Genomic DNA, 20,819 nt, shown 5'->3' on the forward strand with positions numbered 1-20,819 from the left:
TAGAATTTTCTATATCATCTTCTAGAAACACACCTAAAACGCAGTATATTTTCCTGTAATTTTCAAAATGTATACATTTCAAGGTTTTACATTGTACTTCAGTATTATGTAAAAAAAAAAAAAACGCACTAATATACTTAAATATTCTCAAAACTATAAGGTTAGCTTGGTGTCATTTTAAAAGTACACTTTAAATCAATGTCATGAACAAGATAGAAGCTAAAAATATATATTTTTTGTTTGATTCAAACGTTTAAAAGAAATCAATATTTTAATGTTTTAATAAATATTAAAACATTTAAATGTTGATAAAGATTTAAATATAAATGTGTTAATATTTGTAAAATACTGTAATTATATCTATAACACACAGCTCTCAGAAATTACATTTTACTTCATTGAAAACTAGATTTGAAGTCTCCTGTAGATTAGAAAAAAATGCAAACGTGTATGATACTCACACAATCAACATCCTTTTGTGCACATGTTTGCGCACACTCTAATCCATGCTCATCTGGCTCTGCTGTACTGCAGTTAAAGAAGACCTTTGGAGCACGACAGGCTATGGGATACAGAGAGGTTTATGAAGTGTAAAAATCGTATATACTTTTTTTGCACTGGGATATATTCCTTTTTTATTATTCCTTTTTGCGCAAATGTAAAGTGACTAACCTTTAACATGAGGTGTCAGGGAGTGGCACTGAAGCTTTCCATTTGCACAAATACTAAGAAAGCAGATACACAACAGTGTAGGCACTTATTTAACTGCACTGTATTCCACACACTGTACTCCACTGTATTGTTTCTGACTGATTGTTAACTGCTTACCAGTGCTCATTTTTAATGTTGATTGATTTGCCAGGTTTAATGTGCTCTCCATTGTAATAGCAGGGGCATTTGTCCATGGGCACACAAACACCATTTTCACCCTCATATAGCCCTTCTGGACAGGCACACCCATCCACAGGCAGGTAGTCAGTGCTACAGCCCTGACGATCAAGGCTAAGGGAGTCACACGTGCGCTGGCATTGCTGAAGCTTGTAAGTGAAAGTCTGGGAAGCTGGGCAGCTTTTAGTGTATTTATCTGTATTTGTAAAATACAAAAGTAAAACAAAATAAACATGCAAAATTGGTTTAAAATATCTGCTAACACTTTACAATACCTAGAAACTATATACTCTGTTTCTACAGTCTCTCTCTCTGTCTCTCTCTCTCTGCGCATGCTGGGTGTGAGGGAGCGCATGAAAGACTGTTTGGTGTCCAGCCAAGTTTTCTGGAGACTTTACTTCTTTATTTTTTCTTAAATCAGTAAATGTCTTAGTTTAAATAAAAGTTTAAAGTGAGAGAGAGAGCGAGCAGGCACCATGGCCTCTGAGGCCGGTGTGGAGACTTTGTCCCTCCGGCATGGCGTCGGGTGTGTGCCGGAGGATGGGGTGCGGATTAAGGATGTACTGTTAGCGGTGGGGGAGCAGGTCGGGTGTGAGAACATTCTTCTTCACAAAGAAGTCCTGAGGCTCATGTGCCCAAGACCATGGGGGTGGCCCCCCAACGGGGATAGGCACGTTCTCCCTGGCACCCCCAGGAGGTCGGTGTTCATGCTCCGCCACCATGGGTGTGTCAGCCAGTCCCCAATAAAGTGTTAGCTCTTTGGTTTTTCCCTGCCATGCCGAACATCTAACATCCCCCCCGTTTAACCAAGCCGCCGAGACTCTTGCCCCTTTTCGGAGAAACTGGCAGCATGGAAGCTACTGCCAAGTATATCTCCTTGGGTACTAAGCACTGTAGAAGGAAGCTACAGGATTCAGTCTCACATCACCCTCCGCGTTTCAACGGCGTGGTCTCCACTTCCATGAAACTGGAAAGGGCGCATCTGCTGACAGAAGTTGCTGGGAAAAGGGGCCATAGAACATGTTCCCCTACCAGACAAAGAGTCAGGGTACTACAGTCGGTATTTCTTGGTTCCCAAGAGGAACGGGGGTCTGCGTCCAATTTTTAGATTTTCGCAGGCTGAATAAAAATAAATAAATACAGGTGTCAAAGTGATTGTTCTCAAATCCTACCAAGCGATTGATTTGTGACAATCGATGTGAAGGACGCATACTTTCCTATATAAATTTTGCCACAACACAGGAGCTTCCTGAAAATTGCTTTCGGGGGCGAAGCTTACCAGTATCGGGTCCTTCCATTTGGTCTAGCACTCTCACCCGCACGACTGGCTGGCCCAGTCTCAGTAGCTAGCGCTTCGACATCAGGATGCCGTCCTAGCTCATCTTTGTTTCTTAGGATTGAGACCCAACGCCACAAAAAGCGTGCTCTTACCTGTTACCTGTCCCATTCTAAGTCCGTCTTGTCGTCGCAGGATGCTAAATACAGACGCTTCTCTCATGAGCTGGGGTGCGGTCTTAGATGACCGTCCAGCCCAAGGGAGCTGGAGAGGTCATCTTCTTGTGCGGCACATCAATTGCCTCAAAATGATGGGTCTATTTCTGGCCCTAAAGCACTTCCTTCAGCAGTTGAGGGGCTACCATGTCTTAGTGCGGGTGGAAAACACTACGGTAGTCTCATATATTAATCGTCAGGGCGGACTGCGTTCGCACCGCTTAAATAAGCTAGTGCACCAGGTTCTGCTTTGGGCACGGGACAAGTTCCTGTCCCTCAGGGCGATTTACATTCCAGGGCATATGAATGTGGGAGCAGATGTACTGTCCAGTCAAGCTGTGACACATGGGGAATGGAAACCCCACCCAGAAGTATTCAGTCAATCTGGGAGAGATTTCATGTAGCAGAGGTGGACCTCTTTGCCTCACAAGAAACAGCAAATGTTCCCTTTACTACTCTCTGACTCTTCCAGCTTCCCTGGGTCTGGACGCCTTGGCCCGTACGTGGCCCAGATTACCCCTTTATGTGTTTCCTCCGATAGCTCTGCTACCGGGAGACCCGGCGAGGGTCCGTCAACAGCGTTTGCACCTCTTATTGATAGCGCCCTGTTGGCCGACCAGAGTGTGTTCTCGGACCTAATATCTCTTCTCGACGGCTCACCATGGGTGATTCCAGTGAGGAGGGATCTTCTGTCTTAGGCGCAGGGGACAATATTTCATCCCCAGCCCGAGCTTTGGAGCCTTCACATTTGGCCCCTGAACAGGACCAAGTAAGTCAAGCTGGTCTTTTAGTCAGCGTAATTGACAGTGCTAGGGCTTCCCCCCCCACTCAGAGAGCTTATGCCCTCAAATGGAATGTATTTGAAAGTTGGTGCATGACGAAGCAGGTAGACCCAGTCCACTGCCGAATTGTTTCAGTGCTGGAGTTTCTGCAGGAAAAGTTGTCCTCGGGCTTGTGCCCTAGTACTCTCAGGACGTACGTAGCTGCTATTCCAGCCTGCCACGTTCTGATTGATGGGGTTACTGTGGGAAAACACCCTTTAGTTGCCCGTTCTTTCATGGAGCTAAACGGTTGAGGCCACCCACTAGAGCCACAGTCCCTTCGAGGGATTTATCTATCGTGCTTGAAGGTCTACTGTAATTGACACCCCCTTCAAACCACTAGAGTCAACGCCTGTCAGGTTTCTGACCCGTAAGATGTTTTTTTTGATGGACATTACCTCTCATCCACACCCGAACTAGCTTCCGAAAGTTTCATTCTCAACCATGCACCCTGTTGTTCTTGAAGCCTTTTGTCCTCCGCCTGTTACAGCTTCAGAGCAGGAAAAACTTCACTTACTGTGTTCAGTACGTGCTTTTCAGATTTACGTCCACCGCACCAGCCAGTGGCGTAAGTCAGAGCAGCTTTTTATATGCTCTGGGGGCCGCAACCGGGGGGCGACCGCCACTACACAGACCTTGTCACACTGGGTGAGAGATGCTACTGCACTCTCCTATGAGGCACGTGGGCTCACTTCGGCTCTAGGAATAAGGGCTCATTCAACCAGGGGGATCGCCTCATCTATTGCGCTGGCAAGAGGTATTCCCCTGCAGCAAGGGTGTGACGTGGCAGGTTGGTCCTCTTTGCACACATTTGTTAGATTTTATAGTCTGGATGTTCATGCTACTCCATGCTCACGGGTCCTTCGAGTCAGCCTCGCAGATACAGTTCTGAGACCTCCTCGGCCTTGTGCACACACGCTACACAACCTTAGGGTCCAGACACTTGCAGTGCGGCGGCGTGGGTATTCTCGTTCCATAGCGTTTTCACGCAGCATCGAGTGTAGCCTTTGAAAGGGAACGTCTCGGGTTACTTTGCTGTAACCTTGTACCCTGTTTTCATGCAGCACCTCGTTCCCGCCTTTTCAGGGAACAGGGTTACAGCAAAGTAACCCGAGACGATTTTAATATATTTGCATTTGTTTTAAACATTATAATATAGTCTGTCATGCAGGCACACACTGATAAAAGAGATTTGTTCCTACCGCACACAGTTTCTCTCCAGCCTTGCAAAAACACCCCCTTTGCCGCACACGCCCGAACGTAGGAGGAGAAGACAGCACACAAACAGTCCTCGCTCTTCTCACATGTGCAACTTGAATATTTACACCTCTGTGTATGGTTAAAGACAAGCTTTAAATGTTAAATCTTTTTGTGCATTAGATTAATGTAAAGTGTTTTAAAATTTTAAGCTTACCTTGTAGTACTTTTCTGGGTTTATAGCAGAATGGCATTTGGCAAAAACACCTTTCTTCTCTTTCAGTTTAGAGCACCAGTGCTCTGCATAGCTCTCTGCAGATCAATTAGTTGTCATGAGCTTGTCAAGTTATGCTAGTAAACATTATTTTGTACAGTACAGTATGTAAATCTGTAACAAAAAAAAACATTTTTCTCACCGCTATCTATGCTGTAGCTGCAGGGATCATCAAGCCTTTCAATTTGGTCAGGACAATTGGACTGAGCTTTCCAGGAATTCGCAAATGATGTGGCTGTCCCTTCAACTACACCTTGTGAAGTCAACAGTTCATCAGACAGCACCAAGTTAAAGTTTCCACACAGACCTGCATCAAAACACAACATTAAGACAAAGGAAACATGTACATGTTGTGTACTCATTTACTTGTTTGCCAGTTCCTCGATTTACTCATCCAATAATTAAATAATGATAAGCACTCACCACAGGTCTTGGCGTGAAAGCTCTGATCCAGGGTGATGTAAAGCTGCATGAGGGGAACAAGCTGCACCTGGACCTGAAGCCCAAAACTGGTCTGCAACATGATGTGGAAGGACGATGGTCTGAATACGGTGAATTCAGCTGGGACAGAAAGAAACAATAGTCTTAAAAAAGTGTGAGATAAAGTTTGTGTATCGTATTAAGTAACTTCCAACACAGCAAAAAGCTCAGCTGCTCTACATTGAAGATATATAAAATTTCATTGTAAAATTTCAGAGTTTTACTGCACCATACTTTTTATTTTTACTTGATTAGATTTTGAAGAAATTTTAATTTTATTTGAAGATTTTAAAGATTTAAATTTTTACTTGATTAGAAAAAACGCTGCACTTACTCCGCAACATTCGGCTACACATGATTGTTACTTTTCTAACATTTATTCTACACATACTGCTGGTAGAACTACCACGTGACTGTTTCACCAATACAGCAGATGCAGCAACAATAATCACATGACCCCGTTTGGCCAATCAGGTCTTCAGCCGATGTTCTACAGTATAAATTCATCCTACCTGTGAATCCGGTCAAAATACGCATGCGGTAACAAAAGTTTTCGCATCTTTCTCTAACTTTGTGGTACGCCTATAAATTCATGTTGCTACTAGTGGGATCTTGCGATGAGTATAGAATGCTTTTTTCATGTTTGTGTGATTATACAGTGGATTGCAAAAGTATTCTGCCCCCTTGAACTTTTCCTCATTTTGTCACATTACAGCCACAAACATGAATCCAATTTCATTGAAATTTCATGTATGAGATCAATACAAAGTAGTGTACACTTGAGAAATGGAACTAAAATCATACATGATTCCAAACATTTTTTACAAATAAATAACTACAAAGTGGGGTGTGCGTAATTATTCAGCCCCCTTTGGTCTGAGTGCAGTCAGTTGCCCATAGACATTGCCTGATGAGTGCTAATGACTAAATAGAGTGCACCTCTGTGTAATCTAATGTCAGTACAAATACTCCTGCTTTGTGACGGCCTCAGAGGTTGTCTAAGAGAATATTAGGAGCAACAACACCATGAAGTCCAAAGAACATACCAGACAGGTCAGGAATTAGGTTATTGAGAAATTTAAAGCAGGCTTAGGCTACAAAAAGATTTCCAAAGCCTTGAACATCTCACGGAGCACTGTTCAAGCAATCATTCAGAAATGGAAGGAGTATGGCACAACTGTAAACCTACCAAGACAAGGCCGCCCACCTAAACTCACAGGCCGAACAAGGAGAGGGCTGATCAGAAATGCAGCCAAGAGGCCCATGGTGACTCTGGACGAGCTGCAGAGATCTACAGCTTAGGTGGGGGAATCTGTCCATAGGACAACTATTAGCCGTGCACTGCACAAAGTTGGCCTTTATGGAAGAGTGGCAAGAAACAAGCCATTGTTAACAGAAAACCATAAGAAGTCCTATTTGCAGTTTGCCACAAGCCATGTGGGGGACACAGCAAACATGTGGAAGAAGGTGGTCTGGTCAAATGAGACCAAAATGGAACTTTTTGGCCAAAATGCAAAACGCTATGTGTGGCGTAAAACTAACACTGCACATCACTCTGAACACACCATTCCCACTGTCAAATATGGTGGTGGCAGCATCATGCTCTGGGGGTGCTTCTCTTCAGCAGGGACAGGGAAGCTGGTCAGAGTTGATGGGAAGATGGATGGAGCCAAATACAGGGCAATCTTGGAAGAAAACCTCTTGGAGTCTGCAAAAGACTTGAGACTGGGGTGGAGGTTCACCTTCCAGCAGAACAACGACCCTAAACATAAAGCCAGGGCAACAATGGAATGGTTTAAAACAAAACATATCCATGTGTTAGAATGGCTCAGTCAAAGTCCAGATCTAAATCCAATTAAGAATCAGTGGCAAGATCTGAAAACTGCTGTTCACAAACACTGTCCATCTAATCTGACTGAGCTGGAGCTGTTTTGTCAAGAAGAATGGGCAAGGATTTCAGTCTCTAGATGTGCAAAGCTGGTAAAGACATACCCTAAAAGACTGGCAGCTGTAATTGCAGCAAAAGGTGGTTCTACAAAGTATTGACTCAGGGGGCTGAATAATTACGCACACCCCTCTTTTCAGTTATTTATTTGTAAAAATGTTTGAAATTATGTATGATTTTTCGTTCCACAAAATGTGGAAAAGTTCAAGGGGACCGAATACTTTTGCAAGCCACTGTATGTTAAGTTTAATTGTACATATAATGTTACTTTAACAGGCTATAAATATATAAGTATATTTCAGTACAGAGTTAATTGCCAACACATAATACAAAATTATTATTATAATATAAAAAAAATGTTACAATTAAAACAGTTACTCAGAACTTGAGTAGTCTTTTCACCGAATACTTTTTACCCTTACTTAAGTAATATTTTGGATGACTACTTTTTACTTCTACTTGAGTAATCTCATTTTGAAGTACAGCTACTCTTACTTGAGTAAATTTTTTGGCTACTCTACCCACTTCTGGTTACCTGTTAACCTGGTAGAAGACACCAAAGTTACCATAACAACCATTTTATTTCACTGTAGGTATTAAATTTGCATAAAAATTATACTGCATTTTAAAAGTACAATGGAACTTCGGATTGCGTGTAACGCAGTTTGCGAGTCTTCCGCAAGACGAGCAAAGATTTTTTATTAATTTTGACTTGAAAAACAAACAAGGTTTACGAGTACTGAGTATCATGTGTCACGCATGTGTTTTTTGTTTTGATGCCGAGCGTCACGTGATCACAACTAAGCCAACGTTTTTTCTTCTTTCTCTTGTGCTGCGGAATTGTGGGTAATTGTGGGTAATTGTGGGTAAATTCCGTCTCCTATTCTGGGTCTTATTGCGCGTCTCTCACTGGTATAATTAACATCCGTGCACACGTGTACTGTTTACTATAACACTGTGACCACATGTGTGTGTGTAAAACATATTTTATTTTGTATTTAAAAGCGTGTGTGTACAGTGCACGTGTACTGTTTCTTATAACACACGTGTGTGCGCATGTGTAAAGCAAAAGAAAGTCTCATTAGACAATAAAACCCATTTTTTCCCTCTCTAATTTAGCTTGTTGTTATGTGTGTGTGCGTGCGTGTAATTTGACACCATCCTGGTTCACGCACTCTCTCCCTCTCTCTCGCCTTTAGTGTGGCACACACACACACACTGCTCTACACAGAAACACTGCTCTGTTGTGATTCTTTTTAAAGGAAAAGTGCGGGTTCATTTGTTTGTTTGTTTTACTTTGCAGCAGTGATTCAGTTGGTAAGCGCCCACACGAGAGTTGTTAGTGATGTTCCTTGCTAAATTTTGCGACAAAACAGTCTTTCCGTTAATGTGTGTGTGTTTGTGTGAAATTCAAACGAGGTTTACTGTGTAGGGGGAGACAGAAGGGTGGAGTCTCCTCTTACTTTAGCCTCACACACATATACACGCGCAGCGCCTGCGCGCACAAATGGAAACACTTATCTGTCAAGATTTATTTTTACTTTTTTTAAAGGTAAAGTGCAGGGTAATTTGTTTTATTTTAACTTTTTATATTTTGTATTAATTATTTTTTTGGGCTGTGGAACGAATAATTTGAGTTTCCATTATTTTTTATTGTAAAATTAAATTTGGTTTATGAATGTTTTTAATACGAGCCCACTTCCGCTGATTCCACTGTACTTTATTTAACATTGCTCATATTACAAAGATAAGTGCTTTGACAAATAATCTGTGCAAAAAAAACCTTTCAGTTAGAGACCTTCAAGGCATATACAGACAGATAAGCTAAATCAAGGCCCCTACATTATGTCAGGTTAACATTTGTGGCTAAATATCTCAAGAACTGTAATTCTTAAAATAGTGGGTTACAAATTAAAGAGACAACTGTAGAGACAACAAGAAAAACAGAAGTGAACAGTGATAATATGCAACAATAAAAATAAATGGTATGCAAAACACCAGACATCATATAACAAACAACTTAAGATATATTGATGTTTATTTATGTTTGCAAAAGGGGACCTATCATATTAAATTAGTTCAAGCTAAATTTTTCAAAATTTCAAACAGACTCTCCTGGCACCTCTTAATCAAGGAAATTACCTCTGTGGCAATTGTGGCAATTGCAATAATACTCAGAGAACAAATGAGTTCAGACATTTTAGAACTGAAAAAAAACAATCCTATATAATTTCTAAAGTAACTTTTATATGTATAGAAGTTGCATATGTATGCTTAAGCAAGGGAAATGAGCTAATCACATTAATTGTAAGAGAGTACTAGAAAATCAGAAACTGTTTCATTTGTAATTCCCTGAGCTTTGTCATCTTGACTGCTCACACTACAACCATGTTGCTCCTTCTCTCTCTCTCTCTCTCTCTCTCATATTTGGTCAGAGCTTGTTGTTTTGACAGGCTCAGTTTTATAGAATTCAGCAAGAAGTAAGAGAAATTGATTGATTAATTGATTATCTTTTTTACTATTTTATTAAGTGGTTAATTAGGAGTTTTGTTTAATTAAAAATCATGAAGTTCTGCTAGCCGCTAAGCTAGCGATTTAGATGTAAAATGCCATAGGCTGAGGCTAATTACATCTGTTATGCATACATGTTAGCAGCTTGTACTGTGTATGGAAAAATGCTGGCAACAACTAAATGTTTTGTTTGAACCTACAATTGTAAAATAATTTTGAATTAGGCTGTAATAATGTATCATAACAGTGTAACCTGTTTATAGGTGAGGTTTTAAAAGTGTGCAGGTTTTGTGTAATATCAAGAATTCAAGATCGCAGTTTCAGAAAATGGAAAGAGACTATTCTAGTCGGGTGGTGGTGAGTCAAAAGACATTGAATACATGCTGGAGATCATCAGCTTTACTCCATGATGCAGTAGGCCCGGATTATGGTATGAAGATTAATATGCCTCCTCACCTATTGGTGTGGTAGGACATACTGAGCATACACACTGTATTTGGGCCCCAATGATCCAATTCTTGACTAATGTACTGTGGCGTGGGCGGGGCGGCGGCTGACGACCAGCATGCTTTGCGGGGATGTCGGTGTGTTCACCATAATGGGGAAGGGTGTTTGGGTTAGTGGCTTCGGCCCTGGTTGTGCGTGTGGGGGTGTGACGTGTGGAATGTGCTCCGGTTCTTGCCTAAGCTGAATTGGATGTAGGTTCCTGTGTGAATGAACTGCTCATGCTATCCATGCTGTGTGTCGAATAAAGTACTCCCAGCCATTGCATTGGGCAGTAATTAAGCTCACTCGTCTCTCCACCATCCTTTCCGGCGATAAAAACGCTACATTGGTGTCAGAAGTGGGATGGAGAGTAACGGGTTGGAGCGCACTATGGAGGACCTTCTTAAAATCCAAGCGGGCCACCGAGTAGCGGAGCGACTGCTCAGGAAGAAACGCCTTCTCGATGGAGCTAGCGCAAGCACACCACGTCAACCAACGCGGAGCGGCGAAAAGAAAATCCCGGCGCTGGATCTCGGGCGGAGGCCGGCGCTGCGCAAGCGCCGGAGCAAGCTACAGCTTCGTGCGTCGTTAGCCGGCAAGGCGACCTGCTGATGCGCGAGGCCGAGCGCGCTGAGCCCATATTGGCGGGACATTACAGCGGAAGACCCGAGCGACCGCCCGCAGCTCAGTGGCGCTCGGTTCCTGAACCTAGCTGGGGACAGGGCTACCCGTCGCGGCTAGGCAACAAGCAAGTCTCCGATGTTTCGCGGCGAGGCCCGGGACCTCGGGACTGCAACGTTTTCAGGCCGGAGGGACAGCGTACAACAGCAGAAGCCGCGCTGGGCTTTACCTCGACTGTGTGCTGGACGGCGTCTTACTGCGGGCGCTCGTGGACACCGGCTCCACTGCTGCTGCGCTCTGGAGTACTGGGGCAAAGCAAGCGTGTTTGCCGACGGCCTGATCCTGCCTTCAACATCCGCAACGTTGCTGGGGGCTACGTGAAGGTAAGGGCGTGTCACACAGCGCGAGTCCAGGTGGGTGGTCGAACGTATTCCCACGGGTTCGTTGTGGGGAATGTCGAGGAGGACTGCGTTTTGGGGTTGGACATTCTGGAGAGATGGGGTGCGGTGCTAAATTTGTCTAGCGGAACTTTGCGTGGTAACTTCGGGGTAGCCAGGTTGCTAGGACCCAAACCACAGCCGGACAGGTTAGTAGCACACACCCGGGGGGCGGAGCTTCTGGTAGCAGACCGAGGGGGAAACCTACGCGCTAACACCAGCGTTTTACCTCGCCGGCCGGGCAGCAAAGCGCGTGGTCCGTACTGTGGGCGAGTGGAGCGCCGTGGCGACGTAGAACCCTCGACGTTAAACATTCTCCCCGGGCAGTCCTCCAGGCTCTTCAGCGGTGATCAGCCGTCCGAGCCAGCGTGGAGCCGTGTTACTGCATCACCCAGAGCGTCACCCGTAGTCGCTCCGCCGGTGTCACAGCTGAACTGTGAACCGCTCATCGCCAGGGCCCCGCCCAGCGCTCGCGGGCACCGCTGCAAGACTTTCGGGTGGGGGCACCTATGGGGCGAATGGGCGTGGACACTCACAGCCAGGGGCGAGATTTTGCTGCTGGCGAGCAGGTGTGGGTGTGTTCCTCCGGAAGAAGGAGGAGGGGGCTCTTGGCCGGGCATGCGTCTCACTGGGTGGGCCCCTGTGCGGTGACTGCTCGGCTCTCCGATGTCATCTACCGGGCGCGGTTGGCAGGGCGGGCACGAGTTTTGCTCCACCGGGACCGTCTTGCGCCTTACCAGCCGCACGCCGAGGAAACAGCGAACTCTGTGGAGGCCGGACCGCCTCAGGACAATGTTCGCGTTCATCCCTCACCTGCCAAAGGACGCCGGCGTTCCCACCGCCAGCGCCGACCGCCTCCACGCCTCCGAAACAAAGTTCGTCATGGTGACCAGGGACGGTCACAGCTCGGGTGGGGGCAGTGTGGCGTGGGCGGGGCGGCGGCTGACAACCAGCATGTTTTGTGGGGATGTCGGTGTGTTCACCATAATGGGGAAGGGTGTTTGGGTTAGTGGCTTCGGCCCTGGTTGTGTGTGTGGGGGTGTGACGTGTGGAATGTGCTCCGGTTCTTGCCTAAGCTGAATTGGATGTAGGTTCCTGTGTGAATGTCCTGCTCATGCTATCCATGCTGTGTGTCGAATAAAGTATTCCCAGCCATTGCATTGGGCAGTAATTAAGCTCACTCGTCTCTCCACCATCCTTTCCGGCGATAAAAACGCTACAGTACTATTCGCACGGGAAAAGTATTATCTGGGGACCTTGTGTGAGAAAAAAGAGGAGGGGAGGGTGTGTGTGTGTGTGTGTGTGTGTGCATGCAGATTGTGTGTGAACTAATATAGTTTGGTGCCCTGTGTCATTTACATTCCACAGGGTTAAAATCTAATAGATTGAGCTGTACGCTTGATTTATTTATAACACATCAACCTCAAATTTTACCATGAATCTCCTTGTTTAAATTTAACTATTTTGAATCGGCTATTGTTTGGAAATCTCATTATAGGTCTAACTGTATGATATAAACACCAGTGTGTTTTTACATGCTGCTGTACAGTACATGTCATCCATACATGTCACGCTTTCTAATAATTCTTTTTACTTTCGCTCATCTAATGGTATTCAGATGTATCTTTCTGCACATTGTATTGTTGTATGGGGTATAACAATATAACTGGCCCCCAAAATACTTTGTCTCAATTCTTTGTGGAAGGAATAAAAAGGCGCACAGGAAACAAAAACCTTAAATTGTTATACGACTCCGCCAAATACTGGCCAAATCACAGACATGGTGATTCGCACGGGACAGATATTATCATATTATACATTCCCTTGAGATACTTAGCCACATTGAACTGTGTGACACAAGTGCTTTGCATTGAACCTAATCAAATGAGGTACTTTCACCCGGCTATATCTCATTGTCTGTTTATGCCTTGAAGAAGGTCACAGACTAAAAGCTTTTTACACAGACTTCTTTTGGTGTTTTATGTTCAGTAGGTCCAGCAACTCAGCTATGTCTTTATACTGGGTGAGTGGTGTTTTATTTTATCAGAGATTAAAAAAGTGCTGCCATACACTCAAAAAAATGAACATGGCTACCTGTTACATGTACTAAAATGTATTATGTGTTTTGTACATAATAATTTCATGTTTCCAAGATGAACATGAATAAATTATGTTGTATTTGCATGAAATTCAACAACTTAACATGTATTAGATTCAATCATGTTGAGATAAACCAAAGAGATCTTGTCACTATGAAAACCGGAAATATCAGATCAAACATCGCAAGAAGACATCGCGAGAAGAGGACACAGTTTGTTAAGAAAACAAACGTTTGGCGGGATGTGGAAAAGGTAAGCAGGAATTAATTTCCTTCTTTCTAAATAGAAACGAAATACTGAACATAAATGTCACCTGCTGTTTAGCGATGTTTAGTCACGTTATTTTTGTTTAAGCTATTTCTTGTATTTTTAATCACACTTAAAATACCAACGGTTATATTCGCGTGCTTAATCTGCGGTTCGGTTCTGGTTTCGGTCTGTTCTCATGAGTTGTGAAGCAAGAGGAACAAAGTATTAATATTTTTCATTTGCTAAATTAAGTATCATGAATTTTAATTGATAATCTATCTCTAAATTTTTTCACAGCAGTTTGTGACTGAAAAGTGTCCTGTCTGCATCTGACTTCATGAGTTTCCTGACCAACCGTATCTAACGATCATATTTAAAAGTCATAACGTACAGTTATAAAGTACAAAACGTTTCTGTTGGAGTTTCATTTTTTTTCTATGATTAATACTTATTTGTGGTGTTTTATGTTTTGTACATCTTCTCAAATTGAGACCTCATTTGTAAGTTGCTGCTGGTGTAAAACAGGGTTTTTTATTAAATATAAAATAAAAATCTCAGTTTTATCCCATTTGTCTTATGCTTTCTTCCTTCACAGAATTCTGTTGACCAGGGCTTGAAATTTTAATTTACTTGAGTTGGATCAACTTAATTTACAACAGAAAAATTAGTTGTACCGATGCTATTCATTTATGTTAACAGTATTAAATTATGTTGGACACAGCTATAGTAAATAAGTTAAAGGTACCTAATAAAATTAATCTGACTGAACCTAAGAACATTAAGTTGGGCCAACAAAATTGCTTAATGCTGAAAGAAAGCCATTAAATCAGGTGGAAATTCTTTCCATAATTTAATTAGTCTCTTCATTCAACGAGTTATTTTTTTGAGTGTACAGTGACCTCCTACTAGGGCTAAAAGTGTCATCATTCTCACCAGAGCTGTAAGGAACTTTTAGATCTCCATTCTGCCTTACAATCCCATCATCTTTGATGATTAAGGCCTTGAGAAGACAGATTCATGATCAAATTAGTTCACATTTTGTAAAGCATTTTTAGGAATTATTAAATGGCATGTTACACAACTTTGTTTTAGAACAGTATGGCTTAAATAATTTGTAGATTTTTGTGTTATCATAAATCTAAGTGAAGTGTGATAAAATGCATTGCTTACATATTGGAAAATAGATACAGTACTCACATTACTTTTGTCATTGTTGAGTATAAATGCAACTGATTTCAAGCATGTGTCTGAAGGATTGGCGACACAAGGAACAAGCTGTCCCAATAGAATGAACTTAGAGTCCACACAGTCCTACAGAAAAAGAAAGCCAAACATTAAAAACATTTAAAACTTAATGTTGAATTAAGGGGAAGAAATATAAAAATATTTGGGATAAAGTCTACAGTAAAAAATGGTTTTATGTAACATAAACAGCCTTGTCATATGGAATTTTGTTCAGCAATTAATCTTGATTTCTCAATTTTTCTATTTATTTTTATTCAAGTATCAAAAAACCCTGTTTATGTTTTATTACAGAGTACAATTTATTTAAATACCTTGGAAAGAACATAATAGCAGTTCCCATGAAAGGTAAATTCTTTTCCATCAAAAGTGGTGAAGTGCAAACCCTCCTCCATTGCACACACACCTGGGATGGACAGACTTTTGCACATCCATTTTCCCTGTTGACAAACACTAAGACACACAGTCCTCTCAGGTTGTAGCAACTCAACAAACAAATACACTGAGAAAATTAATAATGTACTTGTATCTTGTAACTTCCTGGTACAGTGTACAGTGTATAGTGTATAAAATATAGCATATAAAATATTTAAATGTAATATATAAATTTAAACAAAATTTTTATCAGAAATCAGAATTGCAGTTACCATTCTTCATCATTCTTGAGCAGAACCTCTCCAGGGTTGTACACCTTGTCGTGCTTACACTGGCACTGTTCCTGAAGGATACAGCCCCTCTCAGAGATATCATCAAACACAGTACCTACAGCAGCCGAATCCAAATTTCATTTTAAAATAAACAAAAAATTTAATTTTGTGTAAGGTGACTACTTGTCTGTTTACTTGGGTGCCATTTTATTTGTATGTGACTGACCAGGTGGGCAGAAGCAGCCATCCATCTTGTGCTCCTCACACAATGAGCTGGTGTCGGCGTGTGTGCACGTGTCCAGACAGGGGGAACCACTCTCAGAGTACTCCATGCTAAAAGGGCACGTTACAGCTAAATGAGTAAAAAAAAAATAAAAAAAACAGCACTAGTTACAGTGGGGCAAAAAAGTATTTAGTCAGCCACTAATTGTGCAAGTTCCCTCACTTAAAAAGATGAGAGAGGCCTGTAATTTTCATCATAGGTATACCTTAACTATGAGGGACAAAATAAGGAACAAAAAACTGATTGTAGGATTAAAAATCATATTGTAGGATGTTTTTTTTTTTTATTATTATTATTTGCAAATTATGGTCTCCTACAAACAAGCTAGATTTTTGGCTCTCACAGATCTGTAACTTCTGCTCCCCTGTCCTCCACTTGTTACCTGTATAAATGGCATCTGTTATCAGTATAAAAGACACCTGTCCACAACCTCAAACAGTCAAAGAGCTCAAAATTCTGCAGTGCCAGACGTGTCCCCCTGCTTAAGCCAGTAAATGTCCAAGACCGTCTAAAGTTTGCTAGAGAACATTTGGATAATCCAAAAGAGGATTGGGAGAATGTCACATGGTCTAATAAAACCAAAATAGAACTTTGTATTTGGGGGAGAAAGAATGCTAAGTTGCATCCAAAAAAGACCATACTGTACCTACTGTGAAGCATGAGGGAGGAAACATCATGCTTTGGGGCTGTTTTTCTGCAAAGGGACCAGGACGACTGATCCGTGTAAAGGAAAATATTAATAGGGCCATGTATCGTGAGATTTTGAGTGAAAACCTCCTTCCTTTAGCAAGGGCATTGAAGATGAAACGTGGCTGGGTTTTTCAGCATGACAATGATCCCAAACACACCGCCCAGGCAATAAAGGAGTGGCTTCGTAAGAAGCATTTTAAGGTCTTGGAGTCTCCAGAATTTAACCCCATAGGAAATCTTTGGAGGGAGGTAAAAGTCCGTTGCCCAGCAACAGCCCCAAAACATCACTGCTCTACATGGAGGAATGGGCCAAAAAAACATCAACAATGTGTGTAAAACTTGTGAAGACTCAAAAAATGTTTGACCAATAAAGGGTATATAACAAAGTAGTGAGATAAAATTTTGTTATTGACTTATTGACCCTAATTTTCAAATACATTCTTTAATAAATTCTAATTTTGTCTCTCATAGTTAAAGTATACCTATGATAAAAAATACATGCCTCTCCCATTTTTTTAAGTGGGAGAACTTGCGCAATTCATGGATGACTAAATACTTTTTTGCCCCACCGTACATGTTTGGGTTAGGTCTTGGGTTTTTTGAACTAGCAGATCATGAAAATTTAAAGAACTGGATTCTCTTAGGTCAGTATTTTGCATGTACTTTATTACCATGTTAGTTATTTTAGAGGATTTAAAACTCATAATAATAGTAGTTTTAAAGTCTTTACCACAGAAGGTTGATTTTCTCCAGTTGGGTGGTCTTCCCCCTGAATGGGAGCACTGGCGGGAGTACTCAGACAGGGTGCTGCAAAGAGACACAGTGTCCTCAGTGTCCCCTGGGCGACTCATGCACTTGTCCATCATGCAGGCTTGCACATAAGGTTCTGGACTTAAAACACTCCTACAAAAGGACCAGGGTTCACCCAATAGTAGCTCAGAACACTCATCTCGCTGCCGACATAGCAAGCACAAGCATGCATTAATTCTTTATCAACATTACTGTGAACTTTCTTTCCTCAAGTGGGTTGTGTAAATAGAAATAAGCTTAAATTATGAATTAAATTAGTATTGCAATAAAAAAAATTACATTCTAGGTAAAAACAATTCAATATAATAATTGACATAATCTATATATTTTTATTTTGCAGCTGATAATTTTTATAAGCAATTGTAAAGTAAATAAATGCAAAACAAAATCTGCATCTTACAAATGGTTGGCACTTGTCAAGTGGGTTTGCTTCACTCTCAAATGTTTCATAAGGGTCCTCGCAATTGTCATTGGGGTTGTGAATCCTGTGTTTGTTGCCAAATTCAATGAAACCAGTTACACGACCTGCAGGAGACAATATGATATCTATTTAGTCATCTGTTCAAATATACTTGAGAGAATATGTTTCTATCCTTTGCTTACGATATATAATATACCATTTATTTGTTTCAACAGAATAAAAATTCCTCATTGGTGCAACTCACCATCACTTAGGGACTTATCAAAAACAGGAACCCCATTGAAATCTCCACAAAGTCCACAGGTACGATTAAAATATTTACTGTCCACTTCCACCTAGTTTTAAAAAGTATTGAAAGGTTCTTGCTTTATATAATGTTTTTACAACTTAAAACATGTCATCTTTACACACACACACACACACACACACACACACACACGGAAATGAAAATAAACCAAAAGTAAAATCTACCAACAGAAATTTTTGTGCTTTGATTCTCTCGTTTTCAATCATCTTCATTACATTTTGTCTCGCATTAGTTTCTCATTCTACTTCAATATGGTTGAAATAGTGAATTTCTGAAATGTTTGTATTTATATCTAATATCAACATTTTCAATATATTTTTTTATAAATTAAAATGCTCTTGAAATTCAACTGCAGTACAAATGTTGTACTAAACTGACATTTTTACTCCGAAACGTGATGGTCAATAAGTCAATTTTGCATAGTCGTCCCTATTATATATATATATATATATATATATATATTTGAGACTATATTTTTAGGCAAAGTGTACACATTAAATGGTGATATTACCGTGACAGCGTCATCTCTATTCCATGTGACACTGAGGCCCAGTTTGGCATAAAGTTTAATGTATATAGAGTTCTCTTCAAGCATCACCCCTGCTACATAATGTGGCAGTTTTACACTAATGAAGGAGACAAAGAACAAAATAAATGTGGGACAAATATATTGTAATTAGTTAAAATTAAATATAATTAAAAATGTATTATTATTTTTTTATACAAATAAAAATGGTTCATAAGATGATGTATAGTATTACGTCTTTGTTTAATAATTAAGTATCTCACACTTCTCTGTTAACCCTAACAAGTTTCTTGGTGAGCTCAGTGCTTATGCCTCCTATAGTGACCATCACTCTGGTGATTTCTGGGTTTCCAGGAGTCTGTGCTCTTTTCACATGTACAGAGAAACCCTGCACAGGCCCGTGGCAGTCAGAGACAAGGTTATATTCACAAGTGCCTTGGAACTGGTAGACATCTCCATCAAACGTCTTAAAGTGAAAATTTCCCCACATGCTACAAATGTTGCTGACATGGTTGCTTCGGCGCACTGTGGGGAGAAGCAGGACAAAACATTGAGCACGAACAGGCATTGAAATTGGTTACTTTGATCTTGTTCATTTCTTAAGGTCTTACTTTAGTGATTTAACTGAGTAAGTTAATCTGATGTATAGAACTCCAACCCCAAGATTTTCCCTAGTCACCCATAAGTGCAGTGTCACTATGAAGTTGTCAATGAGACATAAATTTTTACAACTGCAAACAGGATGCGAGATAGCACAAGAGTGATGTTATCAAATACTGGCTATTTCCTTTCAAAAGACAAAGAGATCATTTTAGTTCCTATTCTTTTCATAGTTTTTTATTGTACAAGAAAATTTTGAGATTAAACTTTTAAACAGTAACAAGCAATTCTTACAATTCTATAAAACTATCTATTATATTTAAAGATTAACTTGATAAATATGTATGTTTGTATGCATGTATATATAAAGAATGTAATAAGAAAACAAATATATTTGCTACTTGTTTTGTAGAAAGTGTTTTGCTTCGTAGCTTTCTACTTATATAATTCAGTTTAAAAGTTTTATTTTGTGGCATAAGGCATTTACAGCATAGGTTGAGAAACCCATTTATATAAGTAATTCAACTAAAAAAAGTAAAATGATACACCAACTAATGTACGGCATCCATGGATTTTAAAATATTATAAACTTGCTATTCTAAAATATGCATTGTCACCTTTTTAAAACCATGCTTCTCCATGTTACAGTTTAAAAGACTACTTCCTGTGGACACGATTCAGTTTTTAATTCATTTAGAGCTGTTATAGATGGCATAATTTTTCATAAAATTCAGACAATAATATATATAATATATGTAATAAAATGTATACTATAATAATTAAATAAATCTGTATTGAAAATATTAAATTCAATCACCCGAACAGTATGATGCTACAAGATTGTTTGAAGCATTAGTCTCTTACCCCTCACTGCGTTCACATGAAGGCCACAGGTCAAAGCCAGGGCCAGAACATAGAGTGTAGATATGTTCCACACCATGGTGGGCTTGAGCATGGATCTGTCCACAATTCTCAGGTCAAGCACACACAGTGCTACCTCTGCTAGCTCTCAAACCCCTTATATTGCCTTAACTTAGTCCTAAATGCCACCCTCCCTTTTTAAGAGGAACTCCCATTCTACACCTCTTTTATGGTCACGTGACAAATTTAAAGTTTAAAGTGTCATGACACATTATCTACGTGAAATTTTTTAATAAATTGTTAATTAAAAACTAAGCGGGCATCACCTGATCACACTTAAGCCAATGGTTCTTCTCCCTCTCGCACTGCAGAATTGTGGGTAATCGTCCCCCCTGCTCAGTCTTAGTGCGCGTCTCACACTTGTATAGTCTACATCCATGCGTGCATGCACTATTTACTGTAACACTGTGACCACATGTATGTGCATAAAGCATATTTTATTTTGTGTGCTAGCGTAAAGTTTTATTAGAGCGGTTGAAGATTTATTTTCTCTCTCTGTCAGACTGCACTGATTTCGTTAGTGTGTGCACGTGCGAGTGTCATTAGAGAGTGTGCCCCTTCCCTCCTCCTCTCACCTTTACACACACACACACACACACACACACACTACTGGAAACACTTGCCTGTCGCGATTCTTTCCAAAGGTAAATAGCAGGTTAATTTGTTTTATTTTTACTTTACAGCATTAAATCCATTAATGTGTACGTGCTCAGGTGACATTAGAGAGTGTTTTTTTTTGGTAAATTTTCAAATGAAGCAGTGTATGTGTGTGTGTGTGAAAGTTGTCCAACACAGTAAGAAGGACAGTTCGCTTCAATATATGAGCGTTTTGATATGAAGCATGCTTTCGGAATGAATTATGCTCGCAATCCA

General features: G+C 40.8%; 1 protein-coding gene across 1 annotated transcript in view; it reads right to left on the bottom strand.

The window, feature by feature from the left end:
- LOC128540808 (mucin-2-like) overlaps positions 1–20,001 on the bottom strand; it is a 53,238-nt gene extending 33,237 nt beyond the window's left edge. Inside the window, exons 1-18 of the mRNA XM_053510794.1 lie at positions 19,890–20,001; positions 18,689–18,950; positions 18,411–18,525; positions 17,837–17,927; positions 17,572–17,696; positions 17,092–17,314; positions 15,615–15,740; positions 15,389–15,503; positions 15,056–15,194; positions 14,697–14,810; positions 14,433–14,499; positions 5,095–5,232; positions 4,814–4,978; positions 4,615–4,709; positions 4,403–4,529; positions 829–1,084; positions 673–725; positions 462–562 (exon numbers count right to left, since the gene is read on the bottom strand). Of these exons, the coding sequence (XP_053366769.1) occupies positions 462–562; positions 673–725; positions 829–1,084; positions 4,403–4,529; positions 4,615–4,709; positions 4,814–4,978; positions 5,095–5,232; positions 14,433–14,499; positions 14,697–14,810; positions 15,056–15,194; positions 15,389–15,503; positions 15,615–15,740; positions 17,092–17,314; positions 17,572–17,696; positions 17,837–17,927; positions 18,411–18,525; positions 18,689–18,950; positions 19,890–19,980 (2,403 nt within the window). The 5' untranslated portion in view covers positions 19,981–20,001. The remainder of the gene's footprint in view (positions 1–461; positions 563–672; positions 726–828; positions 1,085–4,402; positions 4,530–4,614; positions 4,710–4,813; positions 4,979–5,094; positions 5,233–14,432; positions 14,500–14,696; positions 14,811–15,055; positions 15,195–15,388; positions 15,504–15,614; positions 15,741–17,091; positions 17,315–17,571; positions 17,697–17,836; positions 17,928–18,410; positions 18,526–18,688; positions 18,951–19,889) is intronic.
- Positions 20,002–20,819: the final 818 nt, after the last annotated feature.

The sequence above is a fragment of the Clarias gariepinus genome, chromosome 2 (genome assembly GCF_024256425.1).
Source record: "Clarias gariepinus isolate MV-2021 ecotype Netherlands chromosome 2, CGAR_prim_01v2, whole genome shotgun sequence".
NCBI lineage: Eukaryota > Metazoa > Chordata > Actinopteri > Siluriformes > Clariidae > Clarias > Clarias gariepinus.